Raw genomic sequence first — 24,507 nt, forward strand, 5'->3', positions numbered from 1 at the left:
AATTAAAGGTGCCATCAAACGTTTTTTTACAAGATGTAATATAAGTCTAAGGTGTCCCCTGAATGTGTCTGTGAAGTTTCAGCTCAAAATACCCCATAGATCTTTTTAAATTAATTTTTTTGACTGCCTATTTTGGGGCATCATTAAATATGAGCCGATTTATGCTGCGCGGCCCCTTTAATTCTTGTGCTCTCCGCCCACGGAGCTCACGCTTGCCTTAAACAGCATAAACAAAGTTTACACAGCTAATATAACCCTCAAATGGATCTTTACAAAGTGTTCGTCATGCATATTGCATGCATGCTTCGGATCATGTGAGTATAGTATTTATTTGGATGTCTACATTTGATTCTGAATGAATTTGAGGCTGTGCTCCGTGGCTAACGGCTAATGCTACACTGTTAGAGAGATTTATAAAGAATGAAGTTGTGTTTATGAATTATACAGACTGCAAGTGTTTAAAAATGAAAATAATGACGGCTCTTGTCTCTGTGAATACAGTAATAAACGATGGTAACTTTAACCACATTTAACAGTACATTAGCAACATGCTAACGAAACATTTAGAAAGACAATTTACAAATATCACTAAAAATATCATGTAATCATGGATCATGTCAGTTATTATCGCTCCATCTGCCATTTTACGCTATTGTTCTTGCTTGCTTACCTAGTCTGATGATTCAGCTGTGCTGCTCCAGACGTTACTGACTGCCCTTGTCTAATGCTTGAACATGGGCTGGCATATGCAAATATCGGGGGCGTACATATTAATGATCCCGACTGTTACGTAACAGTCGGTGTTATGTTGAGATTCGCCTATTTTTCTGAGGTCTTTTAAACAAATGAGATTTATACAAGAAGGAGGAAACAATGGACTTTGAAATTCACTGTATGTCATTTCCATGTACTGAACTCTTGTTATTTAACTATGCCAAGATAAATTAAATTTTTTATTCTAGGGCACCTTTAATATATTTTTGATGAAATCCAATAGGTTTTTTATCCTCAATAGAAACGCAACGAAATGATCACATTCAAGGTACAGCAAAGTAGTAAAAACAACGTTAAAATATTCAACGTGACTACAGTGGTTTAAATGTAATGTTATGAAGTGACGAGAATACTTTTTGTGTGCAAAAACAAAACAAAATAACAACTTTATTTAACAAATAAGTCTCTCCCCTGTATGCAGTTGACGCAGTGAACACAGTGAACACAGTGAACGCTTCCTTGTTTACATCTGAACGGCGACTCATTGGCTCCAGCATCGCACACATATGCGTCGTGCTGCTCACGTGAAAAGGCGTCAGCCAATACAGCGTCAGCGTTTTGACGTAGAACCTGGAAGTGCTGCAACGAAAATAGCGTAAGAGAATGACAGGGGAGAGACGGATTTGTTGAATAAAGTCGTTATTTTCAAATAAATTCGCACAAAAAAGTATCCTCGTCGCTTCATAACATTACAGCTGAACGACTGTAGCCACGTTGACTATTTTAATGATGTTTATATTACTTTTCTGGACCTTGAATGTGGTTGCTTTCTATTGAGGATAAACAAACTCTTGGATTTCATCAAAAAATATCTTAATTTGTGTTCCGAAAAAGAAGAACGAAGGTCTTACGGGTTTAGAACGTCATGAGGGTGAGTAAATAATGACAGAAATGTAATTTTTAGGTTAACTAACCCAAGCCAAGTATTTAAAGCCTATACGTATATTCAATAGGCTACACAAAGAATGCATGTTATATCCGAGACAATAAGCCCCTCACGATCTAAATCTTTTAATCTTTCAGTTATGTTATCCCTGATTAAGTTCTATAAGAGAATCTTGAACATCATCACGCAAATTATCACGTTCCTTATTATGCTCTATATTAAGCCTTTCGATCATTGTGTTCCATTGTGTCATGTCCCCACCTCATTTGAACTTGCTACGACAGAGAGCTAGAGATCAGTGACACTGACTCCTGTACGGGACGGAGGGATCTGATGCTGCTGCTATCCTTGGTGATGTACAGCTCAATCCAATTAGGCTTCACCTCCGGGCTGTGATGCAGCGCGCGGGGCGAACACTCCTGCTCAGTCGAAGCTCCACTGAGCGCTAAGTGTGACAGTCCTTACACGCGCTGCTTTTCAGTTTAAAACATACTATCATGGCTTCGTGGCGAGAATAATCAACAGTTTCGGGGTTTTCTTCCCCAAACTTCGTATTTCTGCTGAATTCGCGCGAGTTATTTGTGAGGTTGAGTCCACACAGAATGAAGAGGAACGACTGCCCTTTCAGCAGGGGTACCACTGATGCCTCTATCCCTTGAGCAGATGGAGCGGGAAATAAGAGGCTAATTGACTTCTTTTTGGTTGTAGAGGTGAAGGAAGAAGAGGTGAACGGCGGGAAGGTAAGATTTCATTGCTTTTATTCGCTTTAAAAGAACCGGAGCTCGTTTGGATAGTTGTGCGTAAGATTGTTTTCATTGGGCACAGTAAACTCCTCGGACAGGCATACCAGAACACTACAGTTCTGCTGCTCTCAGCGTGTCCCGGCTATTTAGTCTTCACTCTTAGAAATAAAGATTCCTGACAAGGGCTTTGCAGCTTGGTGCAGTTGGTTTTTACATGAATATACAGTCTCAATAGCTTTTTATACAGCAAATGTGGTTCTTGATCAGAAGAACCATTGAAGAACCTTTGTGTTAAATAGTGTTTAATCAGCTGTCCTGAAACAGGTGCACTGGAAAGTACAGACTCTACCTTCCCTGATTAAGGATTAGTCTGATTGTACTTGAACAGCTTGAAATGCGAAGTTTATATGGAGAAAACGCAAGTGCTATATACATGTTTATTTAATTTGTGAGAATTATCTTTATTTTTTAGCTACAGATGTGCCTCACGTTAGTATTTTTGTTTCTTTCTTGACCATGGATCTTGTGAACCGTAGTTGAGTTGATTTTTCCCCTGTAATTTAAGTTTATGGAATGAGCTGGTAATATTAGGGCACACAAACTTAACCTTGTCGGGATAAAACATAAAGCTGCGGATATAGGCTATGTGGGAGGGTGTTAACGCAATGCAAACTACACAGCGGGACATTATAGTTTTGATACATCGCAGTGCTGCAGCATTATGAAATGCTGGCCTATATAGTTTCCTCTCTGGTTGGGAGTTTTAAATAGCCGGCTGTTACGAAGTCTTTTAAGAGCAGGAAATAGAAGCCCGCTAAATAGTCCTACCGGGATTTATCATCAAGACATTCTTAAATACTCAATCGCATTACCGTCTGTCCTCAGAGCCAAAAGTATAGCCTGCTTGACATCCAAATGTTACAATTGTCATTGTCATTATGTTGAATTTAGCCTACATGTTCGAGAGTATTAAAAAATAATTATTGAGTCCATTTTTTGAAATATATTTTTTAAAAAGTCATTTAGTAACTCTGTAAATGTCAATAGGTGTAATAGTAATGTTAAGTGGCATAAAAATAATAGTTATAGGCATATTTTCAAGATAATAAATATCATCAGCACAAATTTTTGAGTATCGAGAAGCTTTCTTAATGTACTCCGAAACATAAAAATGTCAGAATATGCCATTAAAAAAACACCTAATGACCTTGACACACACACACACACACACACACACACACACACACACACACACACACACACACACACACACACACACACACACACACACAGGTTTTCTTGTCACATGACAACAAAATTGACTCCTTGAACATTGATTTAGTGGATAAAACTTTTTCAAACATTTATAATATTTGAAAATAAAATAGTTTCAGTACTTATTATATTACTCTTTTTATGGTCTTAGGAAAGTCACACCACTTAGACATTTTTTTATGTAAACCCCACAAATATTGTAAAACTTTTTATTCAGAAGTTGATAACATGTTCATCATATCAGAGCAGTCATAATAACTTAAAAAATCATGTTGTTGACCATATTGCAACTAATCAAGAGCAGGGCCCTTGTTAAGATTCCTCCTTTCATAATCCTCTCCTTTCTAAAAACAGTGTGCTTTTGGAGACTAGTTTTAGCCTGCAAAGTTTATTGGTTCATTAGTTTTTTGGAGCATAAAATAAGGTCATTATAGTGTTGGAGTTCTGAAAGCACTAAATTCCATAAAATGATTTTTTTGTGTGTGTTTTAATGGTTGTATTATTTAATTAAATATTTATTTTTTATGTATTAATGGTTTTATTTGTATATTTAATCCACTTTTATTTTGCCTATTCATATTCCTGTAAATTATTGAAAATATTATTAGAGTCAATTTTTTTGTTCCATGATAAGACTTCCTGAAATGTCTTTTATTTTCAGGTGCAATCATGGAGGGCCTTGTCTGAAGTGGATTCATCATAATACTTCTAACTGACATCTGAATTAACATAACATTTACACAGCAGCAGTCATGGCTGAGAGGGCAAACTTTGGGGCTCAGAGGGTCTCACGGCCACAGGGCTCACTCCCGCCAGAACCCATCGACATTATCCGGACAAAGGCTAGATCCAGAAGAGTCCGGATCAATGTGGGTGGGCTGGTCCATGAGGTGCTATGGAGAACCCTAGACCGACTGCCGCGAACCCGTCTGGGGAAACTCAGAGACTGCAACACCCATGAAACCTTAATGGAGATCTGCGACGACTACAGTCTAAATGACAATGAGTATTTCTTTGACAGGCACCCCGGTGCCTTTTCCTCCATTTTAAACTTTTACCGGACTGGCAAGCTACACATGATGGAAGAGATGTGCGCTCTGTCTTTTGGCCAGGAGCTTGACTACTGGGGCATTGATGAGATCTATCTGGAGTCTTGCTGCCAGGCAAGGTACCATCAGAAGAAGGAGCAGATGAACGAAGAGCTAAGAAGAGAGGCTGAAACTCTCAGGGAGAAGGAAGGAGATCAGGTGGACACGGGCTGCTGTCCAGACAAAAGGCAGAAGCTCTGGGATTTGCTGGAGAAACCGAGCTCTTCTGTGGCGGCCAAGGTAGGGCAAGCACATGGTCCACACGTGCACACTACCAAATATCAGAGTATAGCCACACGAAATGATCACATTATGATATTTCCACTTAGGATGTTTTTTTCTGGGCATCTGAGAGAACATTAGATCAACAAACTAGCACTTAAAAAACACCAAAGAATGATAATCCAAATATTCAATTTGAAATGAATTATTAATTTGTTTTAGAATGACTAGGGGCCAATTCAAGGGTAAAGTTTGGGCTGAAAAATTCTGAGACTGATGCCAGCGGTGATATGATGAAATATGAAACCCAAAGATGAATTTATAAATATACACACCCCATATGCATTTTCTCGGCTGTCATGATTGACATATTAGCCCAGGCTTTTATGCCACAAAAGAAGAGGCATATTTTTGTGGTATATAGAGGGAAGATTTATGGTACTGAATGTCAGTGTGTGAAACTATTTTGGCTGCATTTTCCATCTGAGATTGTTGCTGTTGCTGATGTGGGGAAGTGCTGCATGGATGACTAATATGTGCACATCTTAAATAAGAATGATTGAGAATGATTCATTAAAACAATAAGCCTGTACAATAAAAAAAAATAGTGCTTTAAATATCTCTCATTGCGGGTTTAAGTACGTTTTGACTAATTATATTTTATTACACATTAGTATATTGTCCCGGTAGAAGGTTGTTGAGAGTATTGAAATGCTTTTTCACAGCTGTTCAGGAGCTTTGTCTCCACTCACTGCCCAGTCCCAATACACAGATCGCCTACTTCCCAGAATACAGACAGGGAAAGCAGTCAGAAGAGCCATTAGTGAAATGCTTTAATGTACAGCATTTTTTTTCTTGCCCTTTGGCTCTTGAGAAAAGATACTTTCCAAGGGGTAAATAAAATGCATTTTAAAGAAATGAAAAAAGGTAATGCATTTAATAAAACTTACTAGAATCCTAAAAACCTGCATTTTGCATCGTAATCAGTGTTGGGGAAAAAGTAATGTGTTACAATATTGTGTTACTCCCTTAAAAGTAACTAATTGCATTACTTAGTTACTTTTTATGGAAAGTAATGGATTACGTTACTTTTGCATTACTTTTTTTCGCTTGAGCTGGCCTTGCTTGTTTAATAACAAAAAAAAGTTCTATTTTTGGCAAAAATAATGGCCCTTTCACACCAAAAGCCTCAGGCTATTCACACCTATACAGTAGAGGGTGCAGCTCAAACAAACCTCTTAGCTGTGCTGCCATTCTGGATTGCAGAAGAATAGGACGCAGGTGAAGAAACTTTCACACACAGCAATAATAAGAAGAAAGAAACACAAATGTGATGTTTAACTAAAGCAAATTTTGCTTATTAGTATGGTTGAATTGTACTATCAAATGTCAGCAGCAAAGACATTGGTTAATAAAGTGAGATTAAATACACAAAGTATATTTGTTATTTAACATATTTAATTTTTGCAGGTTTGCGAATATTCTGAGTTTGCGTTTCATTGTTTTTATTCATTTTGAGGAATACTGAGATGAGTAAATGCATGCTCACATTTAGTCCATCATGTTCACACAGCGCACACAACGCCTCTGCACTTTCACCCGATTTCTCTCAACATGGGCACAGAAGAGGTGTCAGTCAATAAATAGCAAAACAAAGTAAATTGTATTACTTTTTTGAAAAAGTAACTCAGATATTTTGTTGTAAACTTAAAAATAAAGCGTTACTTTACTAGTTACTTGAAAAAAGTAATCTGATTACGTAACTCATGGTACTTGTAATGCGTTACATTCTCAATACATTGATCATACATAAATTGATTATAGATTATATTTTAACTACCTTTTGTGTTTTTTAATGCCACACAAAACCATATGTTACACCTTTATTCCAAACATTTAATGTTAAACATTTGGTGCAGAACTGCTACTGAACTCAGTGTAACTGAAAGTAAAGGCAGATGGAAAGAAACAAAGGGAACATTGGAAAAAGTGAGGAGATAATGGACAGATGGTAATCCTCATAAACATTCCCACTATAGCTGACTCAGTAAACTCTTAAGTATCAATTTACACTGCATTCATGTGTTTGCTAGGGCATATTTGTCAACAACTGTTACCTGACCAGAAAGGACAAGCTACATCATCTTGCTCTGATTCATTGTGTCTGACAGATTTACTTTAGCATAATATGCGGGAGTGAGACTGGACAGGTGGAGTTTCACGTTCTGCTCTTAGAGAGGAAGATGAAGGTTGAGTCACTGCCACTATGATTTGTTGCCAGTCAATCGTTTGAGTGAGTCAGCACAAACACACAACATCCATTCAGCCTATACCTATCGGCTATAATGTCTGCTCTGACAGGCAAGAAGCAGCTTTGTATTGACCGAAATCACCTTCAACTTAGTTCAGTTTATCATATCACCGCTGTGTTCACTGGAGGGAGGTTGAGATGTGAAAAAACTGGCAGGATTGCAACAAGCCTATTTAGATAGTATGGCAGACTTGTCATCACAATGTATAGCAGTATATTAAATACAAAGCAGTTCCCTTCAATAAACCCCAATTTACTGTCTGGTTATAAATGCAACTCTGAATTTTAACATGTTTGGATCTGGGTTTTGGGGAAAACATGAGCTCCGAGATTAATGGCAAATGGTTCAAAACCTTGACCTCCACCTTCACTTCTGTGGGTTCAGTGGTTTGGTTATTGGACACTGCCTTTTGAGCAGGAAATGACTAGTGGGTTACTGAGGAGGTATTTCCCAATGCGTGTTGATAGCATATTGCGGGCAGAATATTGCCAATAATACGATACTTTGATGCATGATCAGTTTCAGTACATTTCCGTTATACAGTGTATATATATATATACAGTCAATACAGACATTTTTTATATATTTTTACTAGTGGGTGCAGGACACTATAGTTCATTTATGTAAGTAAGGATATCAAAATAAAGTAAACTGTGACATATTGTAGCCAAAAATTCTTCATATAGTGGACTACCACTAAAATTGATAAAAATTTGGATCCAAAAATTATTCAGACACTTTGACCTGACCATGTTTTGCTTAAGTGTTATCCGACATAATTAAGATTCATTTTTCGGACACAGTTTAACTCTGAGATCTTGTCATATTTTATTACCATTTTTTTAAACTATAGTGAATAAACTGTATTAATGAATGAAATGTTCAATGTGTCTGAATAAATTTTGGTTTGTCTGTATATATAATTTTTATATTGTATATATAATTTATTTATAAAATAGTTATATATAATTGGGATGGTCTTCCTAGCAGTAGCATGCTTTGCAGAGCCTATTATATTATGGCAAATAAGCTGTTATAAAATCTGTTATAAGTAAGCTGTTACATTTTTATTGTTATTTTTATCATATCATACAAAAGATAATATATTTGCAACTGGACAGTTGCTAGGTGGTTGAAAAGATAAAGCTAACAGTACCTAGTTTAGTGGTCAGCACACTGCTCTCTGTGAGGCAGTGGAGACTTAATCTCCTTTGGTGATTTACCTAGTCTGCTCCTACAAATAGACTGCTGGCATTCTGTCTGGCTTATGGCTACAGTGTGTAATGTGGTCACGTGTTTAGCCAGAGCAGTTAATCAATTAGTGAAGGCAGTTTTCCACCCTACGGAAGTTATTAGGAGCATTAGGGGACGCTGACTTTTCCACATTGTTTCCGCTGCTTCAGAATGCCATTTGAACATTGTTAAAATTCCCTAGGAAGATGAACTTTATCCACTTAAACCAGCTATTTTCTTGTCTTAGAACAAAAACTTTGTGACATCTCTATGGTTTAATGTGCTGGATGAGGAGTGAGGTATCTGGTGTATCTGGGGTTTTCCATTTTGTTTCAGTTTGATATTCTTCTTATTTCAGAGGACTTGAATGGTGTGTGTCCTCTCAAAAGGTCAGAGGACTCTAACCCTTTTCATCATATGATCAGGCTGAGATAATTTAAAGAGCTCTGTCACATCACCTTGGTTTGTGTTGCATGCATAAACATCCTGACCCTTTAGTAAGCAATGCAAAGAAACATAAAAATATAGTATAACTACAATGGATGAAGGTGATTAATACTTCAGGAGATGATTTTGGTTGTATTTGTCTTCCTCTCATGTTCATTTCAGCTGTTAGGATGTCTTCATTTGGTAGTCTAACCATTCTATTTATTCTCAGAATATTAAACAAGATTTCTGCTAATGAAAATACAAAATGAAGTGCCTTATACTTTTGCGAGGGAAATATATATTTAAATGTCTGTTCCTCTACACGTGTCCCACAGAGAAAGTGAATCATCCCGTAGAGCATCTCTCTTCTAAGGGATACTTTTACATAACTATAACTAAAATGCTTAAATAAAAATTCATTCTTTATATCTTAATTATTTCAAATTATTTAAGATATATATAGTATATCTAATTATATATATATATATACAGTCAAACCAAATTTTATTCAGACACCTTGAACATTTCATTCATTAATACAGTTTATTCACTATAGTTTAAAAAAATGGTAATAAAATATGACAAGAGTTATACAGTTATACTGTGTCAAAAAACACTTAAGGTCAAAGTGTCTAAATAATTTTGGGGTTCCAAAGTTTTATCAATTATATTGGTAGTCCATTAGTATGAAGAATTTTTGGGTATAATATGTCACAGTTGACTTAATTTTGCTATCCTCACTTCCAAAAATATAGTAGCGTCCTGCACCCACTAGTAAATATATATCAAAAATATCAAAAATGTCTGAATAATTTTTGTTTGACTGTATATATATATATATATACATATATATATATATATATATATATATATATATATATATATATATATATATATATATATATATATATATATATATATATATATATGAATGTTGGATAGCTCCAAGATTATATAGTGCTGTCAAATGATTAATCGCATCCAAAATAAAAGTTTGTGTTTACATAATAATGTTTAATAAATTATACACGGTTTATGTGTGTGTACATGTGTGTGTACTGTGTATATTTATTATTTATATGTAAATACACACACTTGCATGTATATATTTACATGTATACATGTATAAATATATATATTTACATTTAATATATCATTTGTATTATATATAAATACAATATCTTTTTGTTAAATATATGCATGCATGTGTGTGTATTTATATATAAATAATAAATATACACAGTACACACACATATATTATGTAAACACAGACTTTTATTTTGGATGCCATTAATGGCAATTAATCATTTGACAGCACTAATATATAATACATTCTTTGAGCTATCCAACATTCATCAATATATATATATATATATATATATATATATATATATATATATATATATATATATATATATATATTGATGAATGTTGGATAGCTCAAAGAATGTATTATATATTATACATATTATATGTATTATATATTATACACACATATATATATATATATATATATATATATATATATATATATATATATATATATAATAAATGTGATCTCTATGTAAAATGCAATAAATGTTATTTTTAACATTTTTATCGCATTATTATGAATGTCACATAGCTAGGATTCATACTTGATAATGAGAGACTTCTAATCAGATACCATAATGTGTAAAGAGGTGTTCACTGCAGATTGTTTGGATGAGATCACTGTTCCTCTGAAATGTCAGTGGTGTTAATAATTTATGTTTATTTACAGTAATTGATCATGACATGATACTCTATGCTCTCAGCTATAGAGCGGAAAATCTCTGCACAAAGCACAGGGATGGGAAAGGGGGAGAAGGGGAAAAAGAAAGGAAAAGCTCTTTGTCTGTGGAGGTTCTGTTACTAAATAAAGAGGCTTGGGTTCTGGCTGAGACTCTGGGTGCAAGAAGATACCCGGTGAATTCCCCTCTTAGCCATCATGGAGGTCAACAGACAAAGTAAATGTGAAGATGAGTAAAGGTTACGTCCAGTGGCAGTGCTCTTTTAAGATTCTGTTAGATCCTGTTAACTACAGTGAGATTGCATTAATCATTTTAAAACAATTCACCCTTTATCCACTTCAGTAAAGATGTTATTTCTCAATGTACTTTTAGAGTGCGGTTGGTAAATTGATCTCGTCTTACAATTATTATGGACTGAGCAGAGCTATGTTCATGTGAATAATGTGCTGTGAGTTGACAGAATGTTTAATGTGGTATTTCTACTTTCATCTTAATTTAATTACATTTCAAACATGAAATAATGGTGTTGAAAACAATTATTTTCAAAACAATGGAGACTATTGAAGATACAGGGTTTTCAGAACTTACTGTCTATATATTTATCACTGTGCACAGATTTTGCCAGAAAAAAATCTAGAAAAAAAAAAGCAAAACGTTTTTCCAGTTCAGTTATCAAATCCATGTGAGAGTTCAGACGTAGGTTAAAACTATGAACTTCAAAGATGATATATCCTCAGATGAGAATAGACTTTTCTGAATTGAAAGTAATTGTCATGTTATGTAATTCAGTGCTTTCAAAAAAGGAAGGGCTGAGCTTGTGACCCAGAGGGAGCAAACTACTGTACATCAGCCCAACGTGGGTGTTGAACAGTGGAACAAGTCCTTTAGCCTCTCTGCGACTCAGAGGAGTTTCCATCCCCCACAATGTCACACAATTATGTAGTTAAGCCTGGGAAACCTAAAGGGATTTATCTTTAATCTGAGTAATGAACAAACAAAATAGCTACAGTTCCACCTTTCATTCCACTCCGATGGATAAAATCCCACATAGTGGATGTCTGCTACAAGTTATAGACAAGAACTGATCCTATAATTGAAGGTTCATTGAGGGTTAAAGCCAATTACTAATGTAGCATGACCTAGAGTAACCATTGAGTCCATCAGTAGTGCGTCTAATATTCTTTTAGCATGTATGACCTTGTCACATTTTCATATTCAGGATATTTCATAATCTTGAGGTTAAACGTGAATTTTATTACAATAGTAACATTTTTAACGCTTTTCCTTAATACCTTTTAATCTTAAAAGACTGCATACCAAGGGATGTTCAAATGCAGATACAATTATGAACAAGGCGAGAAGCGTAGTTTTGTGCTGCACACTGATAAGCGCTCGGAAAAGACGATTTAAGACGATTATCTGCTGTGGTGAAACAAAACTCCCTTTGTGGAATTTGGCGATGTGCAAAGTCAAAGGTGCTCAAGGGAAATCTGCCAGTCAGTCTCAGTTTTGAGCTGTGAAAGTATCACTAGCAAAATGTTTTTACATGACATAGCTAAAAATTTACTTTTCTGTGGTGGATCAATATTGAGAATATTCATTAATATCAAAACAGTCAATGGGAATATAAAGACTACAGGCCAGATGTGCTAAACAAGGCAAATTAGCATGAGACCGCAATCCCATAAAAACGCAAATGGTAGTGGAAAGTTATGTGGGTGATCTACTGATTAAAGAACACAGACAAAACCCAAGAGCAAAATGGGTTAAGACATACTTTTTTGTTCTGGCATTAAATAATGGCGCAAATACTAGTAAATTGACTAGTGCAAACCTTAGTAAATCATGTTGCATGATTTATTTAAATTCTCTACTCACTTAAATTTTGCATCTGAAAATGAAACTCCTACAAATTCATAAACAACAAGGTCAGCTGCAAAAATAACTGTCCATACCTTTTCATCGCTGATTTTTCACTGTCTCCTGACAGTAGTTTGCGCTGGCGCAAGCTGTTGATAAATCTGCCCTATAAGTAAAAAGTGGAGTTATTAAAATACTGAACATTATAACAACTATCTGATAGAAATACAGTGATAAATACAGTAATTTTTAAAATTTTCTTTCATTGAAATATTGGTAATGAAGACTTGATGCATTTTAGGGCATGGCAGATTTCCTCCTGTCTCTTCGTGTTATAGTCTATATTGACCTTTGGGTCACTGAACAAGTAATTGGATTCCTTTTCATTGTTATGTGACTCTTGTGTTAGTTTACACACACATACACACACACACACAATGGTTTTTATACTGTACAAACTGTACATTCTATCCCCCTACACTACCCCTGCCCCTAAACCTACCCATCACAGAAAACATTCTGCATTTTTACATTTTTAATAAAACATTGTTTACTATGTTTTTAAAGCTATTTTAAACTTGAGGACTCATGAAATGTCCTCATATTTCATGTTTATGTCGTAATACCAGTGTAATACTACCCATGTCATTATACAAATTTGTGTCTTCATAAATCTCAAAAATACACACACACACACACACACACACACACACACACACACAGATATCTATATACAATTTAGGGTGTAGTACTGAAAGCAGAAAGCCAGTTTTTTGTTTTGTTTTGTTTTTTTATTATTATTATTATTATTTTTTGTAAAAGCAAATCCGATCCTATGCTGTTGTACTAATGATGCTCTTTCTTAGGCAATCTATTGTGCTATTCATATATTGTGACAACAAAATACATGCTATTAGCTTCACCTTCCCAACCCACAAGGGCTAAAACCCTGCCACGGGCAGGAGCACTGCCAGTCTTGTAGGATAAGACTTAGAGTTTTATCCTCTGTGCTCAACCTCACCTTGAACCCAGTTGTGATTTCCATTCCGTGAGATGCTTTTTTGGGGGACAAATGTCGGGCAAACTCTCGTGGATCTGGTATGAGGGCAGATTTGTTAGATTGTGTTAAAAATAGACAGTGGCAGTTGGACAGACTGAATAGCAGGCTGTACACTGTGTTTAAGTAGAGGTTGCCTGCCTACCCCACTTGTGAGGCTGAATATTTCGCATGCGAGTAAGTGGTAGGCTGAGGGCTAGCCTGTAAATCACAAGCAGTCATCAGGGTCACATTATTGACTAATCACTATAATCACGACCCCCTGCTTCCTCCCACCCCCGCGCACGCAAAGACACTGTCAAACACAGAGTAGTCATCTTACTATCTTGTAGCTCAGCTCAGCTGCTTTCATGCGTGTTGGAACCTCCATTAGTTTCGCAAGCACATGGACGCCACATTGCGCATTATAGAGGAACTGGATATAGTGTGTCTCTTACTCAGCAAAAGCTACTTGACAAATGTGGGAGTTAAGCTCCAAATTAACCTGTCCTATAAAAAAACACACAATCAAACAGATCCCATGACATTCCTTTATAAATAACCCTTCAGTATCGATCAAGACATTCTTGGGTTTCCAGACAGAGTTTCTTCTTCCTCTCATGGCTGTAATGATAACAGTGTTCTCCAGAAATAATTTAACCTTCAGTTCCTCTCAGGAAGAGAGGTGTCTTCTGAAGAGCTGGGACTGGCTGAATGGGACGCTTTGTTTAGTTTTATAGTTTGAACAGCATTACATAACAAAATGCACTTCTCAATACTCAATTTGTTTGACAAGAGTAAGCATTTTTATTTAAATGCTTATATCAGAAAAGTTTTTCTCAACCAGTCCAGCAGAGAGAAAACAGGAACAAGGGTCTGTCAAGCAATAGATGCCAGTATTGTTTATGCAGGGATGTTTCTGAAAGAAGAGCTGAGAGCTTGGCCTGTTGTAATTGTTAGTGAGAGAACACATTACTGAGACATTTGAGCATCCAACCAAGGTTTGCAGATAAAAGAAGATGGATTTAACACTCTAATTCCTGAAGCGCAGGGCGTTTGCTGGATAAGTGGTTTGTAGAGTGAAGGAGCTGTCCATGGTGCTGGCCTGAAACATGAGTCAGCTTTACCAAATATTCATTAGAAAAATAGAAAAATTCATATTTTTTTTCCTGGTCTTTGATTCGCATGTGAATCCTCCACTTTTTGTAATACAGGTAAATCCACCTCACCATGGAGATTAAAAGGCAAATCCTCATGTTCGGCCAGATTGCCTTCAGTTTTTCCACATTATTTATTATTTGTGATTATTTTCAGATCCTCAGTTCAGTGCCAAGACAGTAATTCTGAATGAGAAAAATCAACCAGATATTTTTGTACAAGCTCACCATAAAAGCCAGATGTTCCAAGGACCAAAGCAGCACAACCTCACACGAAGAGACCTAAACCAGCCTTACAATGCATTTCACTTGACCCATTTCTCCCTCCCTTTATTAGATTTATTGTTTAAAAACCATACGCTCTGCTCATGTACACTGTGTTTCTGATTTTTAGCGGTCTAAAATTGTAAAGTAAAATTTCAATGGCTCCATAAAATGACATTAAAATATGATGTAAAATTACTCACTAAAGACAAATATACGGAGCCCCGGACATGACATCCAGGAAAAAAATAGTAGGCTAAAACGTGAGCACGATTTACTAATTCGTTCCCTCGATTTACTAAATGTGTGCACGATTTACTATTTCGTTCCATCAATTTATAAATCACATGATCGCTCAAATTAGTAAATCGTGCGCACAATATAAATTTTTTTCTTGCATGTCATGTGCGGGGCTCTGTACAAATATGTATTGTTTTATGTATTTATTTTCATTTATTACACTGCTTTCTGGAATTCTCGATTCTGCTCAGTAGCGCCATCTAGTGGTTAAATATTTCATAATATTTGCCGTTGTCCATAGCAAATCCTCGCAGATTTGCTCTCTTCTTTCATACAAATGCAACGCCATCTTCCATTACCGTTTGCGATTGCTTGAGCATTAATATTATCGTAATATTGTTACAGGTTTCTTCTTGTTGCCAATTATTTTGTACATTGTAATGGATTGATTTTTCTTTCTTAGCAGTAGCTGTATAATAATATACCGGTAAGTTTATGAAATGATAACATATAGCAATATTTCTTGTCCACATATTTATTTATTTGGCAAGTACAAGTAGCGTCGGTTATGCATCGGGTTTATTTAGCAAAAATATTGATTCCAACATCCAATTGTACAATTTTGGCAATCATTTCTGAGCAGTTTTGAGATATTGAACTTCAAAGTTTTTGCATTCCATACTCTTTCCATACTTTCTAAAATGTACTCAACTTACGACAAAAATGTCAGTTAGAACCTTATAATTCCAATGTGAGGATTAGTTGTCAGACAAAAAAAAGTTTCAAAAATGTCAGTGCTTTTAAAATATTACATGTTTTTAGTGCTTTTATTATTTTGCTTTTAGTTTGTTCCAAAAAGTTTATGAATTATTTTGAACTCTACATCTATTTGAAAAAATTGAACATGCTGAAAATCTGTCAAAACAGTGGACTGTATGTAAGTCCACTGTAAAAAATTGTTTAATAACATAACACGGAAATAATGTCATAAACATGGACTAAAAACATAAAATGGAAAAATAAAAAGTCAATGCATATTGTTAATAACAAAAATATGAACAAATAAACTTTTTAAATAAAATTCATACAGGTAATTATGAATATAAATTATTCGTGGTTCACACTTACATTTTAACAATATTTTACGTAGTTTTAATAATGTTTTACTGTAAAAATTCTTTACAGTAAAACGGCATTGTATTGTCTTTTAAATTATAATTTTTGTAAGTAACTTACAATTAACCAAATAAATATTAAAATTAACCAATATTGTATATTTTTTACATTCTTTTTCTGTTAAAATTACTTAATGTCTACATGCTACCGTCAAAAAGAGCTACTTTTAAATCATCAGCTAGTGTCAGAACAGTGTAATGACACTAAAATCCAAGCAACATTCTGACTTTATGGTGACTTTAAGTTTGAAGGACATGAATTCCCAGCCCAATATGTTGCTGTGGTCAGCTCATTAATCAGTTTCACTGAGGTTCTGGGGGGAAAAAACATTTACATCAAGGCACGTCATACAGGTCTCAGTTTAATGCCTCTGCTGACACATGTATTTGTTCTCAACACGAGATACAGGAGCGATAAGTACTGAAGGAGAAAGGCAGGAGGATTAGTTAACTGTCCTCATCTGTGGATCTGTATAAACGTGATTACATGGGCAGTGATCTCAACACAGGGAGATTTCTGGCTTTAGGCCAGGGCTTATGCGTATAGGGAAGCACAGGAAGCACCAAGAGATCCTTCAAGTCACCTAACCCTAATATAACTCTGTCTTAGAGAAAGGGTACTACCTTGCTGATGTCACAAAAACTTTTGTTTATGTTTGTTTCATGGCTTCCTTAATGGACGAAGTGGGTTCTTTGATTCTGTGGCATTTAGAAGTATTGCCATGTTCATTTTTATTTTCAGAATGACATTTTGGAATTGCATTATAACTAAAAAATCAACTGACCTGGATCTCATTTGGATGGAATATAACATTACCTCAATTACCCTCTCTCCAGGGATTAAAATCAGCTCTTTTTTACACTCATCTTCGTGGGTGCACCAACCTCTGACTGGACTTTAGGTCTCTTGGTCACAGCCAGACGCTACTCAACCCTACCTGGCAGGGACAATCCCTGCGTCAAGCGATGGCAATTACAGCCTCTCTAGGGTCTATTCAGAGTCTGCATTACACAATGTAAAACACCTCTACAAACAAGCATATGCTTTTATTTGTGCCTACCCATTGACCCCGACATTTGTTTAGCCTGCCTCACCAGTTGTTTAACATACTCTAGCAACATTCAATACTTGGGTAATCAATGACAACAAAGCACTCTCTTTTACTACACAAATGGCATTGGTGTAACAAGTGTAGAAATAGTTTCAGTGCCATTTTTTGGTTTTACTTGCAGAGTTGACAGATCCATTGATGGTTAACTATTCAGTGCATTATTTAAGCCCTCAACGAGACTTTTGAATTAACCTTCTCATACTGAAAGTGCGTTCATTGTAATGTAATGGTATGATTGCAATCAGAACATTGTGACATATTTCACTCTTGTTTGAGAACTGTATGAACCTTGTGAAAGGTGTTCACATTGTCATCTGTGTGGGAGGACATTTCAGGATAATTGTAATAGGATTGAGTTTCTATCTATAGTAAGGATATAGAAAGGTTAGGAGCTGTTACTCAGTCTTTCCCCTCCCCCCACAAGGGAAGAATCAACCTGTAATCTCTTTAGTCTTCCTTAAACATTGTAATATTAAGCACTCTAGTAAAGGATGATAGAGGGCTGGCAAATTGCGTCATGGTACTGATCGTGTGAAATTAGCTAAATCATCCATTCCTCTGTGGATCATGTATTTTTAAGAGATTTGAACAATTTTAATGACTTTTATATGCGTCAAACACAATTCTGGTGTAATATCGTGAAGAAGTGGATAAAATGTGCTGAATATGTAAAAGTGTGTTATTATATCTCTTTCATAAGGGTATGTGTGGCATCCACAATAGCAGGACACTGTCAAGGTCAGCCGTTTTATTCTCCACCCAGGATCATTATTAATCCCCTCTTAATGCAGTTCCAGTGAAGGAGTAACAGTTCCTCAATTTATTGCTCAGTGTCTTTTGTAGTGTATCATTGTTTGTTATATCTTTGTGGATGAGATTATAATTTATAAGGGCACAATGGCAGTACAATAATTTAAAGGTTCCCCTAATAACCTACAGTTTAATTTCAAAATAGCAAACTCAAAAAGTAAGTCAAAGTAAACGAGTATTGTAACCTGAAGCTGATGGCATCATAAAAAAATCCATTTCGTATCATTTAAGTCTTTTGAAGAGGCCTAAAATTCATACAACAATTTTAAGTCTGGTTTTTGTTTTGTTTTTTCACAATAGATAGAAATAATGAAGTTGCAACGCTATCTCACTACCAATTCGTATGTATTTTAGGAGGTGGCTATTTCGTACAAATTACTTTTCCACATAACTAGTAAAGTAATGGATTACTTTTAAATTTACAACAAAATATCTGAGTTACTTTTTCAAACAAGTAATGCAAGTTACTTTGTTTTCCAAATTTATTGAGTGACACCTCTTCTGTCATGTTGAGAGAAATCGTAAGTAAGGTGCAGAGGCGTTGTGTGCGCTGTGTAAACATGATGTTATTGTAGTTCTAGACTAAAAGTGAGAACGCATTTACTCATCTCACTCAGAATATTACGCAAACCTGCAATAATTAATGCCTACTTGAACAATGTTCACAGGCTGACATTGTCATACACGTGTGAAAAGTTTTGCATTCATTTTTTTTTTATTTAATTTTTTTTAAGAATGTGATGTTTTCTCTACCTTTAATGCAGCAAACAGGGAAATTGATCTGATGAAATGCAATATAATAGCCAGACAAGAAACTCTGATCAGGGTTATTTGATTACCTTGCAACATGATTTAGATAACCTCACGGGACAATCTCCATATTCTAACAAAGTAGCTGATCAATAAGTGCTTGTCAAAGCCATTTGTGAAATGTGCAGCAGGAGAATGAGAGAACAGGCAATGCAGATCACATTATCCTAATAAGGATGAGGGCATAGTTTCTTTCACTCTCTCATTTCTGTTTCCAATCAGTCCCATTAGCTTTTGCATTATTATGAAATTTAAAGGTGCCCTAGAATTAAAAATTGAATTTATCTTGGCATAGTTAAATAACAAGAGTTAAGTACATACAGTGAGTCTCAAACACCATTGTTTCCTCCTTCTTATATAAATCTCATTTGTTTAAAAGACCTCCGACGAACAGGCAAATCTCAACAAAACACCGACTGTTACGTAACATTAATATGTACGCCCCCAATATTTGCATATGCCAGCCCATGTTCAAGCATTAGACAAGGGCAGCCAGTATTAACGTCTGAATCTGTGCACAGCTGAATCAACAGACTAGGTAAGCAAGCAAGGACAATAGGGAAAAATGGCAGATGGAGCGATAATAACTGACATGATCCATGATATCATGATATTTTTAGTGATATTTGTAAACTGTCTTTCTAAATGTTTCGTTAGCATGTTGCTAATGTACTGTTAAATGTGGTTAAAGTTACCATCGTTTATTACTGTATTCACGGAGACAAGAGAGCCGTCGCTATTTTCATTTTTAAACACTTGCAGTCTGTATAATTCATAAACACAACTTCATTCTTTATAAATCTCTCCAACAGTGTGTAATGTTAGCTTTAGCCACGGAGCACCATCAAACTCATTCAGAATCAAATGTAAACATCCAAATAAATACCATACTTACGCGATTAGATATGTTGCATGACATTTTGAGGGTTATATTAGCTGTGTGAACTTTATTTATGCACTGTTTAAGGCAAGCACAAGCTCCGTGGGCGGGGAGCGTGAGCATTTAAAGGGGCCGCAGCCTAAATCGGCTCATATTTAATGATGTCCCAAAATAGGCAGTTAAAAAAATTAATTAAAAAAAAATCTATGGGGTATTTTGAGCTGAAACTTCACAGACACATTCAGGGGACACCTTAGACTTATATTACATCTTTTAAAAAGACGTTCTATGGCACCTTTAAGAAACGTCACTCATTCTTAGCTTTAATTAAATAAATAAAATGTCAAAATAAATAAATAAAATGTCTGAATATATCGTTGTATTATATTGAATTAGTATTTCTGTATATATGTGTTAATGTGAAAGTTTCATTTCACATCACTAAATGCTCTCTGTTTTTTTTTTGTTTGTTTGTTTTTTTTGCAGATTCTGGCCATAATATCAATTCTCTTCATCATCCTCTCAACCATTGCACTGTCACTGAACACCCTGCCTGAATTACAAGTCATTGATGAATTCGGACAGTCCAATGACAACCCAAACCTGGCCCACGTTGAAGCCATTTGCATCGCCTGGTTCACTATGGAGTACATTCTCCGGTTTTTGTCTTCTCCAAACAAGTGGAAGTTCTTCAAAGGGCCTCTGAATGTCATTGATCTGTTGGCAATCCTCCCTTATTATGTCACAATATTCCTCACAGAATCCAACAAGAGTGTCCTCCAGTTCCAGAATGTGCGCAGGGTAGTTCAGATCTTCCGGATCATGAGAATCCTGAGAATTCTGAAACTTGCGAGACACTCGACTGGTCTTCAGTCTCTTGGGTTCACTCTGAGAAGAAGCTATAATGAACTCGGACTGTTGATATTGTTTTTAGCCATGGGCATCATGATCTTCTCAAGTCTGGTGTTCTTTGCTGAAAAAGATGAAGATGCTACGAAATTCACCAGTATTCCCGCTTCATTCTGGTGGGCAACAATTACCATGACAACAGTGGGTTATGGGGATATCTATCCACAAACCCTCCTGGGCAAAATAGTGGGTGGCCTCTGTTGTATCGCCGGTGTCTTAGTAATTGCTCTGCCCATTCCTATTATTGTGAACAACTTCTCTGAGTTCTACAAAGAACAGAAGCGACAAGAGAAGGCTATCAAGCGAAGAGAAGCACTTGAGAGGGCCAAGAGGAACGGGAGCATCGTTTCCATGAACCTGAAAGATGCCTTCGCTCGCAATATGGAACTACTGGACGTTGTGATCGAAAAGAATGAGGAGAAGGGCTCAGACAATCATCTTTCACCCAGTCGATGGAACTATCAGAAGAACCCAAACTCTGACTTGGGTTACAAAGGCCATGATGCAAAATATCAAGAAATAGGCCAGTTGGCCTCTCCAGATCGGTTACTCAAACGTACTTCAAGCCCTCAGAGACTGAACGCAAAATCCCTTGAGCAAATGTACAACCAGATGACGGCCGCCTCATCCATGAGCAGCAGCGGACCTTCGGCTTTAAAAGTGAGCACTGTTGGTAGAGATGAAGAGATGGAGATGAAGGTAGTGCAGTGTGAACCACGGATCAAAGAGAGACCCATCACTGAGATCAGAAGCCTGTCCAGCGTGGACAGTTTCGCCAGCTGTGCCACAGACATCAGTGAAGTCGAAAGAAGCGCGCTCCTGCCCAATTATGCAGGTGCGCAGACAAGACATCCCCGCGCTCCTCCGCCACTCGACCTCAGCCAGATCACCTCCCTGGAGAAACGAGCACCTGAGAAAGCCAAGCAGGCCACAATCATTAAAGAAGGCCTCTACGAGTTTGTTCAGTGCAAGTCAGACAACAGCACCATGTCGCAGGGTGAGGAGAACCAAAGCTTCGATCCGAGCGGTGAAAACGTGAGGAGCCCTCCACGAGGAAACCAAGTCAAAGTCAAGGGACTCAAAGTGAACTTCACCGAATCTGCAGACGAGGGGGCTTCCAGTTTGCACTTAGTCGTGACGGATGACGCGGCCACACTGACACCAAAGCTACCGGTATCTGACCCATTACTGCTGGTGAGTTCTCCTCGACAGAGTCCCAGGTCCCCAGGGAAAGGCTTCGAAGGGGATGGAGCCACAAGCTCTCCAGGGTTCAGCTTGTCGTCTTCTGAAAGCCAAAGAGGGAGAAACCACGTCGACAGAGCTGCTGTTTCACCCACGTCCCCTAAAAGTGCACAAAACTGTGCTTCTGCAACGGTTGGTGCCGTTGGAGCAGAAGACAGCATTCAAAGTGGACAGAAGGTGGACAACCACCTCCTTTCCCCTGATATCCTGAAATCTTCAGGGGAGGGAGGTCGCTCACCACCGTGTGAAACTAGCATGTGATGTGCTGAGCTGCATTAACATGTTATCTGTGCAACGTGTTCACAGAACGAATGCATCCAAGAATGTGGACAGAAAGAGTAACTGATGTAGTGAAGGGGATTTTCTTTTGTCTTTCTTCGACACTATTGGACTGCATAGCCGCAGAGATTGACTTTATGATCCTGAGAGACAAGGTCTACACTCAACTTCAAGAGCTTAGTGATATTCATTCAGAGGGAGGACATTAAAGAACAAAACATAATCTTATTATTATAACATTATTATTTTCTAACAGTATGACCCTCCATGTGAAGGATTAGTTAGCTGAATTATATATCTTTTGAATCATAGACTGATTCAGGCAACTGTGATAAGATACCACAAATTCTTCATTGTAGATTTACAGCCCAGAGCAGATGTTGTAAGCATACCTATTTTTTAAAGACTAACCACTGTAACATTTGTGTTGGGTTTGTTTAATAGTTCTGACCAAAGTGCTACCAGTGTAAATTGGCAGTCAGCATTTGACTTGAACGAATATTTTTGACCAAAATATGCCTTCATTTGATGTTTTCTTGCTGAGTGATATTATTCCTCAATGGTCATATATGAAGCAACACAGTTTTCAGTTCTCTCTGCAAACGTGGATCAAATCAAATTCCATTTTTCTTTAACTGTCCCTTTGAGCAAGTAATACAAAGAAAAACTTACTCTTAACAAAAATAAAACGCGTCAGTACTAAATTTTCTGATATCTATATGAGCATGTCTGTTTCAGTAAAACGCAAGTTTCCATTTGCATCACTTTATAGTTGAGCCATAGCCTACCTAGAAATACATTAATTCTTTGAATAAATAGTTTAGCATGTTTACTGCTGTTGGGAAATCTCCACGTCAGTGAATCTGTATGGAAAGATCGTTGTTTTTAAAGTTGCCTTCAATTCAGAATCATTTGAGGGAAAACTATGATGGCCATAGTAAATCAACTATGCCCTCTGCTGGATGAAGGAAATGGCACTTTATTTGTATGAGATGTCAGCTTGACTGGATGGGAATATTGTATATTTGAACAATGTTATTTGAACATTCCTCTTCCTGACGTGCAATACAGTTGCCCAGGTAACAAAGAGGTGAATGGATGTCAACAGCTTAAAGTAGAACCTCGAGTGAGTGTATGATTTGTATATTAACTGTACATTCAAGGCATTATCAGCTACATCCATTTAGTGTAAAAACACAGGTACACAAGTTGTGTGATGTTAATTGTACTCAAGTGATTTTTAAAACAAAATAGGCAGGAACACAAATCCTGCTTTAAGTATTCAAATCGGTGCCTTTTCATAAACAGTAATTTATGAGAAGGCGTTAAGATCTATGGTTTGGTTCAGACAAGTCTGTACAGAAAGTCCTACTTTTTATAGAGTAAAATATGCAAATACAATTAAGTTCTCAGGTTTTTTTTATGTAATCTTTAAAGCCCTAATCTTTCTGTATGTGAAAATTCCTTTTTTTGCTGATGTCAATTCAAAAGGAACAATAAGGTGAAGGAACAAAACACTGGACAGAAGCGCTGCACGATCATGTACTTGCACAAGAATTGAGCAGATTTATCTTTAATACGTTGACTATTGTATGTACATTCCAAAACAGACTTTCTTTTCTGCATATATCAAACTTTTTTTTTTTTCTCCATTAAGTTTGGATCCTAGTTTGTGTATCAATGTGATGTTTATAGTTGTACATCTTTTCTTTGAAATAGTGACTGCATTGTTCCAGATACCTAGAACAACCATTAAACAAATAAATGTTTGTACAGGACACAATGAGCGTGTTCTTTAAAGTTAAAACATCGGTAGACCTTCAACCTCATCTTTTAAGTGGTTTAATAGTGGGAAGCTTCATTAGATGTGATGAAAGGACATGGCTGTAGCATATTTCTGATGCATTTGAGAACTCAGATACATGCTTTTACAGTATATAATGAGCAGACTAAAGCGTCACAATAAAGGGATGCCAAGAAATAAATCTCCAAACCAGTG

At 36.4% G+C, this 24,507-nt stretch overlaps 1 protein-coding gene across 1 annotated transcript; it reads left to right on the plus strand.

Annotated features, from left to right (window-relative positions):
- The first annotated feature begins 1,789 nt into the window (after positions 1 to 1,789).
- On the plus strand, positions 1,790 to 24,506 carry kcnb2a (potassium voltage-gated channel subfamily B member 2a). The gene is made up of 3 exons (XM_048162996.1): positions 1,790 to 2,400; positions 4,340 to 5,006; positions 20,565 to 24,506. The coding sequence occupies exons 2-3, from the start codon at positions 4,431 to 4,433 to the stop codon at positions 22,488 to 22,490; spliced, it is 2,502 nt and encodes an 833-aa protein (XP_048018953.1). The 5' UTR covers positions 1,790 to 2,400; positions 4,340 to 4,430; the 3' UTR covers positions 22,491 to 24,506.
- The last annotated feature ends 1 nt before the right edge of the window (position 24,507 follows it).

Source organism: Megalobrama amblycephala, linkage group LG17 (assembly GCF_018812025.1).
Source record: "Megalobrama amblycephala isolate DHTTF-2021 linkage group LG17, ASM1881202v1, whole genome shotgun sequence".
In the NCBI taxonomy this organism is placed as follows: Eukaryota; Metazoa; Chordata; class Actinopteri; order Cypriniformes; family Xenocyprididae; genus Megalobrama; species Megalobrama amblycephala.

What these genes read in the sequence shown, in the direction of transcription:
- kcnb2a (XM_048162996.1), top strand. Translation starts at nt 4,431, where the DNA reads ATGGCTGAGAGGGCAAACTTTGGGGCTCAGAGGGTCTCACGGCCACAG. An exon ending in GCTCTTCTGTGGCGGCCAAG is followed by an intron (nt 5,007 to 20,564) that starts GTAGGGCAAGCA and finishes TTTTTTTTGCAG; the next exon opens with ATTCTGGCCATAATATCAAT.